General features: G+C 37.1%; 2 protein-coding genes across 2 annotated transcripts in view; both read left to right on the forward strand.

Annotated features, from left to right (window-relative positions):
* On the forward strand, positions 4-9,228 carry LOC109820856 (pentatricopeptide repeat-containing protein At1g08070, chloroplastic-like; the record flags this gene model as incomplete). The annotated part of the gene is made up of 7 exons (XM_020387049.1): positions 4-1,640; positions 4,796-4,829; positions 5,684-5,738; positions 6,544-6,718; positions 6,800-7,181; positions 7,677-7,756; positions 7,861-9,228. A coding segment is annotated over one exon (1,536 nt), but the record flags the coding sequence as incomplete, so codon positions are not given.
* LOC109820857 (receptor kinase-like protein Xa21) overlaps positions 6,620-10,199 on the forward strand; it is a 6,720-nt gene continuing 3,140 nt past the window's right edge. The window contains exons 1-5 of the mRNA XM_020387051.1: positions 6,620-6,718; positions 6,800-7,181; positions 7,677-7,756; positions 7,861-8,005; positions 9,425-9,533. Coding sequence (XP_020242640.1) covers positions 6,620-6,718; positions 6,800-7,181; positions 7,677-7,756; positions 7,861-8,005; positions 9,425-9,533 — 815 coding nt within the window. The remainder of the gene's footprint in view (positions 6,719-6,799; positions 7,182-7,676; positions 7,757-7,860; positions 8,006-9,424; positions 9,534-10,199) is intronic.

Consider the following 10,199-nt stretch of genomic DNA (forward strand, 5'->3'; position numbering starts at 1 on the left):
GCATTAGGCGCAACGATCGAGGGTAAGAAAATGCATTCCCTCGTTATACGATCTGGGCTATGGTTGAATGTGTTCATTCAGTCTGGTTTTGTCGATTTCTACTCGAAAGGTGGAGACTTGAGTTCGGCAGAGAGAGTGTTTGATGAGGTTGTGGTTAAGGAACCGGTCCCTTACAACTGTTTGATATCTGGATATTCGAAGTCGGGGAATGTTCTAGCAGCGAGGAAGATTTTTAATGAGATGCCATTTAGAGTTCCGGCTTCGTGGAATACGATGATCACTTGCTATGTGCATAATGGTAATCTTGTTGAAGCTGTTAAACTATTTGAACAGATGCTAGAGCAGAAGTTTCAGCCGAACGAGAGGACTCTTGTGACTGTTCTTTCAGCGTGTGCTAAAATGGGTTATTTTGAAATGGGATTGAAAGTTAAGGAATTGATGGATGGTCAGAAGTATCGTACAAATTTGATTGTTCGAACTGCATTGATGGAAATGTATGTCAAATGTGGAGCTGTAGATGAGGCACGTCTTGAGTTTGATCAAATGGATTGCAAAGACGTGGTTGCTTGGAGTGCTATGATTGCTGGCTATGCACAAAATGGGAGATCGAATGAAGCTTTAGCGCTTTTCGAGAAGATGAAGTTGGAGAATTGTAAGCCTAATGAAGTCACTCTAGTGAGTATTCTGTCAGCATGTGGTCAATTAGGCTCTGTAGAAGCTGGGGAGCGTATAGGAAACTATATAGAGAGTCAAGGGTTGGCATCTGGTGTTTATGTAGGCTCTGCGCTTGTCAATATGTATGGTAAATGTGGAAGTATTAGAAGTGCCCGTAGGATCTTTGATGAGATGCATCAGAAGGATGTCGTCTCTTGGAACTCAATGATTGAAGGGCTAGCAATTAATGGATTTGCGGATGATGCAATAAATCTCTACTATAAGATGATAGAGGAGAATTTTAAACCAGATGATATAACTTTTGTGGGGTTGTTAACTGCTTGTACTCATGCTGGCTTAGTTGATCTGGGTCTCAATTTTTTTAAAAGTATGAAAGAAGATCATGCTATTGTGCCTAAAGTTGAACACTGTTCTATTGTAGTTGATCTCCTTTGTAAATCTGGAAGACTGGAAGAGGCTTTTGAGTTCATTTTTCAGATGGAGGTGGAACCAAATACTGTTATCTTGAGCATACTATTGAGTGCTTGTAAAGCTTATTCAAATATTGGTCTTGCTGAGAAGTTGATGAAGAAGTTGGTGATGCTGGATCCAAATAATTCCGGCCATTATGTTTCTCTCTCTAGTTTATATGCTGATTCAGGTAGATGGGATGAAGCCAGGAAGGTGAGAAGATTAATGGAGACTAAAAATGTGTCAAAGCTGCCAGCATATAGTTGGATAGAATTGGATAACAAGACACACAAATTTCTTATTGAAGACAAATCCCATCAGAGATCTGATGACATCTATAGCATAGTCGATGTGTTAAGCTTGCACTTGAAGTGCGCTAGCCATGCTCCGACCTTTGATTTAGAGATAGTTTGATATTTCATAAGCTGGATCGAAGAGACGAAACTAATACTTAGTTTGTTTATGATAATGTCGAACGCCTGAAAGAGATATAGTATATCTTCTACAGAAATTAGGTATGTTACTTTCATACTTGTTATCTGAAAATTTTGTCCTGCTATCTTTGCAGTAGAGTTTGAGGGTATATGCCCGAAACACCCTCTAATTTTATGCATAGCACCATAAATTCTGAGAAACCTAGTTATATATTCATTTAAAGGGCTCATTGTTGATAGACCCTCTGAAGTATCACTGTTTTTAAACTTACTAGCCTCTAGTTTTATCGTTGCATATGGATCCTCGAGTGACTTTTTATTTGTCTCTTTTACCATCCGTAGGTCTATTGAAAAAACAAGTTTTACGCTCGCTGAGGGCAAAAGATGTTGGATTTTTTGGTCAAAACTGCTTTCCAAAATAAGTTTTCAAACTATATATATATATATATATATATATATATATATATATATATATATATATATATATATATCTTTGTTAGGCGCACTTTGCACTTCGCACGGAGGCATCGGGGCGAGGTGACGCCACGTTGGCTGCCACTATAGTCGCCATGGAGGTTGCCTCGCAGGCTGCTTCGTAGCATGCGGACGAGCTACGTATTCGCACGAGGGTGACCTTAGCGTTCTTGTAGTTTGACAAGGTTCGCTCGTTCGACGAGGTTCATCTGTCATACGAGGTTCGCCTGTTTGACGATTTCATTCGTTCGACGAGGTTCGTCTGTCATACGAGGTTCGCTTGTTTGACGATGTTCGTTTGTCATACGAGGTTTGCCTGTTTGACGAGGTTCGCCCGATCGACGAGGTTCGCCTGTTTGACGATGTTCGCTCGTTCGACGAGGTTCGTCTGTCATACGAGGTTCGCCTGTTTGACGACGTTCGTTTGTCAAACGAGGTTCGTCTGATTTGATGAGACGTGACCCTCGGGTTTCGTAGCAACGCGTCCATTGATTGCCTCATATTCAGGAGTTACTACATGAAGCAATTACAATAGCAATTAGAGCAATTTAATACATTAATGTTACAATCTTAATTGCCATTGAGAATTGTAACAGTCACATTAATTGCTAGTGACTCTTGAGCTGGCCTTAGAGGCCTATAAATATCGCCCTTGGGCAGCTCTTGGTTGCTGCTGAAAACTCTTGCGAGCGTGGAATACGAACGTCATTATACACTTACGAGCGTGGAATACGAACGTCGTTCTACACACGAGAGCTTGGAAAACGAACGTCGGATCGACGTTGTTGTTGCTGTTGTTGTGCTGCTGCTGTAGAAACTCTGTGCCCGCAGGAACCCTGAAACCGAAAGGTTTTGAACCGAATGGTTCTGAGATCGAGAAGATCTTTTGCCTTGACCGAAAGGTCTTATAGATCGAGAAGATCTTGACAGTACTGGGTTGGTGCACATCAGAGTACTGTACTGCTGTTCCTGAAAGCAGTTTGGCCTTGGGATCCTTACACCGGAGTAGGCCAAATATTGCTTTAAGCACAGCGTTTCTCAAACGCACAACAGTTAATTGAAAAAGTTTAAAATAACAGCACATCATCCTTCACTGTTTAATTCCAGATTTAATCTCAATTTCCAACAAAAGATTCAAAAGAATTTCACTCAGGGGTCTATCTGCACGATAAAACTAGAGTAGTAGTAAGTCAAAACAGTAATGCTACAGCCTACATGGGATCTATCGCAATTGACCCATATTTAAATCTAAGGAAATAGCCATTAGATTACACATTCTCAAACAAGGTGGGTGCTTATTTTGAAGTTATATCCATGTTGAGATGTCTTGCTCCAAATAATTGCAGCCCACTCCCTAATAACTTTTGGGTAGCAGTGATTACTAAAAGCATATAGAATTTGTTGTACCCAATGTTTGCAATATAGCTGCATGATCCTGATATCATGAATTATGACCTCATATAATAGAAATTCTGTATGTTACTTGGCCCGCAGATTTCCACATATTTTAGGTTGATCCATTTCTTATTATTATTTTCTTTCCAGGAAAGATCTTCTAAGAATATTGAACTTGGTTCAAAATTTGACTTGTGCTTGGTTTTACTTAATTTATGTTTGCAATAGTTATTTCTTTTATTTGCTGGTAATTGTCTCTCTGAAGTTTCAATAATGATTCTTTCTCGCCTCGTATAGTAGAATAATGGTGGAGGACATTGTTTGTTAAATGATGACTTTTATGCAGTCTTTCATCACTCACAGGGCATAAGATAGCAAGCTTTCTCCTGTATTTGACATTCATGGTTGTTAGAATGCCAGGAAGGTTCCAATATTCAACAAATTGTACTTCCTATATACTTATTTACTTCCACTAAGCATGCTTTGGTCAATCAATACAAAGTTGACTCTTGGAGCTTATGTCCATAGTTTATAGAACGCAATCCTTATCTTGAAAGTCTAGCAGCTTGACTTGGCTCTTTATCGGATCCATGGATAGGTGGTAAACTGGGAACAATTGTGGGGATTTCATCATACGCGCAATGTTAACTTGGAAAGGACTTAACAATTTAATGCAATGTTAAAGACTTAAATTTGTTAAAAAAGAATGTAACAGTACTTAAAATACATTTATTTATGAGTAATCAATGTTCTGAAGATGCGTTAATGTATATTCTCATTCTTAAGTCGTTGAAGAAGCTTTAGTATCATAGAAAGTGCAGTCATCACATATAAAATTAGTAGGGGAATTCTAGACCTGATACAGGTTAAGAAAACTACATCGACACTAGATCACATGTAATTTCCTCTATAATTTCTGGATACTTGTGGAAGAAGCATTCTGATATTGGAGAAGTAAAGAAGTTTACTACTCAATATTCAGCCATGAAAATGCTCTTAGTTGTTCAATTTTTAGGGCTCATGCTGAGTTACTTTACTTATGATGAGCTTAACTATCATAAAAAGTGAAGTCGTCACCAGCTATAAAACCAAGGGATATTCGATTAACACAACTATCAAGAAAAATATTGAATGCAGGATATCAGATGAAATCTCCTATCGGAAATTGGCTTCCCATAAAATTTCCGATGTCCATACCGTTTGTGCTCTTTTAATAGGATATTCTTTTCTTCTTGTACATTATGAATACATTTCTACTTGATTCTGTCTAGCTGTTCGGTTTGCATATGCATGTTTACCTTTCAGTTCGGGGTTGAAGGTTCTTGGTCATAGTTGTAAAAATTGTCTCTCTCTCAATGCTTTCACAGATGTCTCCCTTCTATAAAGTCTTCTGGCATTATGGTGAGAACTATCCCTGTTTTCATAAGTAAAATTGTCACAGATCTATGTTACTTTTTATTTCCTTTCCTTTTTGTTTGTGGTGAAGAAGTCTTCGTTGAATGTCAAAGTCAAACCTTGAATATGTTGGTTTTATTTGCTTGCTGTCTTGTACTTTGTACTTCTCACGTCTCCAAAATTTTAACTTCACATTTTATTTTCATTGTTTAGAAGTTTTGAAGTTGATTCCTGTGTACTACCCGACCTCTTTCTTCTTGTCTAGTTTCTATCTTATTTGTCCAGTAAAACACTCTTTTGTTTAGTTGTCATTAGTCTATTGAACAGTTCTATACAATTTGGTACAACTACGAGTGACATATGAAAAATAAAAATAAAAAGAAATAGAATCATGATAATCACTATCAAAGAGTTGGGAATTTGGACTTTCAAGCTTTTCTTACTTTGGCAGTTAGAAAATTTGACGGATTTGCTTCATATTTAATTCTTGATTGTGTTTTCACCAGTTAAGAATTTTGTGAAATTATCTTTAAATCAGGAGATATTCAAATTGCAGGGATGGCTTTCTGGTTCTTCATTTCTGTCTTCTCTTCAGAGGAAAAAAATTCTGTGATTAATTATTTGAGGTTATATTAGATGGGAAACTTACTGTAAGAATGATTTTCTTTGAGCTCTTGTTGACTTTATTTATTTATTTATTTATTTCTTCTTTTAAATATAACTATCTCTTAACTGGTCAGTCAATTCAAACTTGATTCTTTGCAGCTCGATCAATAAAAAAAAGACAATTATATTATTACTTAAACTTGAAGTCATATCTTCTTAGTTTTCAGTTCTTTATTCAATCATACTCTCTGCAGAGACCATTGTTTACTGGAAAAACTCTTGGTACGCCACACTCCACATCAATGCCAGGTATGAAGCTTAGTTAACTGCTTACATCAACTTCATTTTGTTAATTTCTGAGTGTTAATTAAGTAAGCTGTTGCCTCTCTCTCTCTTAGATTTCTTTATCTCTTTGGTAGTGATAACTCGTTTTTATAATTTCTTTTGACTCCGGCAATTCTTTCGACTTTCAACACATAAACCTTATAGCAATATCAAATTTGCATTTACATTTCAGGAATTATATAAAATATAGATGTAGCACGGTCAGATATAAAAAAAATTTAATGCAAAAAATGCACAAATAAATTAAAATGATGCATAACCCCTATAATTTGGCCTCTTTTGAGATAACCCTCCTGAAATTTATAAGTGTCATTTAATACCCAGGCATGTCCCAAAACCCCCCAACACTTTGCAAATCTTTCAACGTACCCCGTTAATGGTATCATGACGATTTTCTGAAAATAATGTTTAAACTAATGTTGAAAGCTAGGGGTTGTAAGGTAGAGAGTTTGCGGGTATGCTTGAAAAATCGGGGTCACGTCGTATATGTTGAAAACATAGCAAACTTTCGGGGTTTTTTTTCGGCAAGCTCAAAAGCTGTGGGGTTAAGTGACTTTTTTATTAAAGTTCAATAGGTCATCTCAAAATGGGCTAAAAGATAGGAGTTTATAAGAAATTTGCCCTTGAAAGATCTACAATTGCAGAATGGTTGTCGCCCTATCGAAAACACACACATATATATATTAGGAGGGTTTTTTCTGAAAAGTTGCATGTCATAATAATTAAAGTACTTGGGGTTCAACGCTCGATTCCCTTCTTTAAATTTCAGGAAAGAACGCACAGGAGAAGAAAAGAGCAAGGCAACAGTAACGATACCCACGTTCAAATCAATTCCCATTTGAGAGATGGATCCAAGCTCGGCCTCAGGCTCATCCTCATCTCGTGGGCCTGCAAGCTTCTCAACTCAGGCCGACGCTCTCCTCAGAAAGAATCTCATCTTTCAGGTTACCTTCAATACTTTTGCTCCCTTTTATTTACAATTTCATTAATGTTGTCTTAACATTTAATTCCTCTTATAACAACAGAAACGCAATACGAAGACCAATGCCTGCATAATCTCATACCCATTAGTGCTCTGCATCATTATTGTCATCATTCAAGTCATCGTTAATAAAGAACTCGATAAGCCCAAGAATCGTTGCGGCTGCAAATGCATTCCCACTAACAGCAGTGGCCGATGTGAGGAGGTTTGTGGGATTCAATACTCGGATGCGATTCAAGCAGAGACATGTGCGGTTCCGAGCCCACCAAGATGGCCGGCCCTGATGCAGGTTCCTCGGCCTGAATATCGGGCTGTGAGGTCAGGCTCAGTTTGGGCCCAGGACTTTCCAGATAGGTCCTGTAGGATGACGGGATCATGCCCGGCGACTTTGCTATATACCGGCAAGAACAAATCTCTTGCAGAAAGTAAGTTACTCTCTAGTTATTGAACAGGGGCATGGGGTTTTAGTAACATGAACTTTCAAGAAAAAGTCATATGGAAGGGCTCTATAGAAAATCATGCTGGGAGAAAGCAGGATGCATGTCGCGCTATCATTTGGATTTGATGATTTACTGATTTATATACTTCCTTCCTTCAATAGAGGGTCGTATATATGATTTTTTTTTGGTCCTATAACTTTTGGTTATAGTAACGAGCTGTTAGATGATGGTTGGGGATTTATTCTTACCTGCAATCAATTCAAGCCTTTATCCATGAAAATGGGATTAGCTGTGGAGCATGAGGCTCCATTGACAGATTGATAAAAACATATAACTCGGAGTTATCTCCTGTTGTTAATTAGTTTTTACTTTCAGTACTGATTTAAGAAATAATTATTTTGGTACGCTTTTGTTTCCATTCAGACACAGTCTAATGATGCTACTCTTATATTGCTTTCTGTTATATGATTTTCTGGACAGGTTTGGCTGGGAACTTTCTTCCGGAGATCTCCTCATTGAATTTCTCTGACTATCTTAATGCTCTTTCGAACATCATTCCAGTGAGTTTCCCTAGATTTAGTTTCTGCTATTGCTTACATGTGTGGAGATGTTTCAACATTATCTTTATTCTTTTCTTTACATGAGTATTTTGCAAATGTTTCAGGGAACAGATGCACCAACAAGTCTAACAGAATTTATTGAGAATGCCTTTGTCTCAGATAGACCTCTATATGTGCTTCAGCCCAGGTGTAGTGGGGATTCTGTTGTTTCTCTTGATATTGAAGTTTCTGGTATTGACCTTCAGCAAGGTATGGAACCATTCAATTTATTTTAAAAATTCAGCTCTTTTAACGAAAATCAGTATTCAACATGTCTGTTCTCTGATGGAAATTCAATTATGGTGATTTTAGTTTTAATGTCTTTTATAAACTTTACATGATTATGCAAGTCTAACTTGTGATACGAGTTCACATGAACCATGCTTCCTCACTTCACTTGCAGTTTTACTCTACTGGGTGTAGTTGTCAATACCTTATGATATGCGGAATGTTTCAATATAATATGCAAGTAATTTGATATATATCTTATGCAAGTATTGTTTGTGACAATGTATGATATGATAAATATAGCACAGCTGTCTACATGAACCATGCCTTGCCATATACAATATGTGATGTACATGATAAATTGACTTATAAATCGATTTCAAACTCACTTAAAAATCCCTTCAGGTTTAACTACAGCTTACAAGTTCAGGTGGGCTTAGTTTTTTTAATAGAAGTGTACATCCAAGCCCAAATCACCTGTTTAGTTGATAAAAATGTATAAACCTATTGTCCTGTCCAAATTTCTTTCTCCACTTGCCAATAAAAAACATAGTCACTTCTTTTACTCCTGTTTCAAGTACTCAATCTGGATGTTGAGCCATCGAATGCCACCAGGATAGGGGAAAACTTTGGAACAACTAAAACTTGTTTCCGTGTTTTCAATTAATTATAGCCCACAATAGGAAATGAGGCAAGGAATACAGGAAGAAACCACACAGACATATCTCCAATTTGCCTGTTGCATATGGAACTATGATGCGTAGAGTCGTAGACTGGAGAGTTTGGATGTTGCCTACCAGATGATAACTCTTGGTTAGATATACATCAGTGCTTTGAACTTGAAAGAGGGCTACGTACTGCAACCATCAAATAAAACTAAGAAAAGAGGCCCATATATTAACTTAGAGTAAACATCAGCTTCTACTTTTCAATTGTCTAAAATTTTCACGCTTTCAATTATTGGTAAGATCCTGAAAATTGAATGTGATTGACTGTCAGGAATGAAGAGAAAGAAGGTAGACAAGAGTGAGTTTTTGGAGAGTGAAAAAAGATGAAAATGTCATTCTTAACAATGTAGATTCGGATGGATATTTTGGGGATGATCTATTGATGCTAAATTGGGTAGTTCTGGTAGCGCTAATGAACTTGTTTTAGGACATCATCATTTAAAATATTAATTGGGCTTATTTTATGGTTAAATTATGTGGTGCAGTTTTGATTAATGATTTCATTTATAGTCATTAAAATTAGAGTTGTATTATTCCACTAATGGACTTTGAACATTTGTCCATGATTATCTATAATTCTATGTTTTAAATTTGTATATATTCTTGTAATATATAGGGTTGTAAGTATAGTTACTAAACTATGATACCTGGATTACTTTATTTACATTAGTAGATATGATATATGATATGGTGTACATGGTATACCTGGAAAATGATGTGCAACACATCCCAATTGGCAACTTCGAAACTGAGTTTTTGGTTTATCTTTCTCATGTTGGCCTGTCTGAATTTTGACCAAACTTTAATATATTTGTTGGGCGTGGTTTCTCGAGTCTCCATCGGCTCTCTGAATATTAATGTACACGTGATATCAATCCCAGTGATATATTTTTATTTCTATTTTGCTTTGAAGAAGCTGATACCGAAGCCGGATTTGGTTACAATGGTGGTTTTGTTTTAAATGACATTGTACCCTTTGTAATCAATCTTGACGATGAACAATCGTCAGATGGAGGTTGTAATTGGCAACTTGCCGATGTTGAAATAAATAACGATTTGGAGTACTCCCTGTCTCTTAATGATGTGATAACAGAATTGTATAATAATCCTGATTTGTATATGCCGCTTCGGTCATCCTATGTAACAAAAGAAAATAAAAGGCGCAAAAGAAGTGATCTACGGTAAAGGAAAAAGCTCTCCGTTACCAGATCATTTCCTAAGTGAAGATGAAGATGATGACAAACCTGGTCGGCATTTATCTAAGTATAGTCCGGAAGCGCGCAAGCTCATGGAAAAGCAGGGGTACGATTTCACACTCGGAGAAGGTCTATATTTCGATCGAGGTCCTTGTAATCCAGCCAAAGCGGTATATGTACCACAAGGGAAATCTGAGGATTATTATAAATACGGGCGAGGCTTAGGCTATGTTTCTTTGTCCGATGAGGAAT

Source organism: Asparagus officinalis, chromosome 8 (genome assembly GCF_001876935.1).
Source record: "Asparagus officinalis chromosome 8, Aspof.V1, whole genome shotgun sequence".
In the NCBI taxonomy this organism is placed as follows: domain Eukaryota; kingdom Viridiplantae; phylum Streptophyta; class Magnoliopsida; order Asparagales; family Asparagaceae; genus Asparagus; species Asparagus officinalis.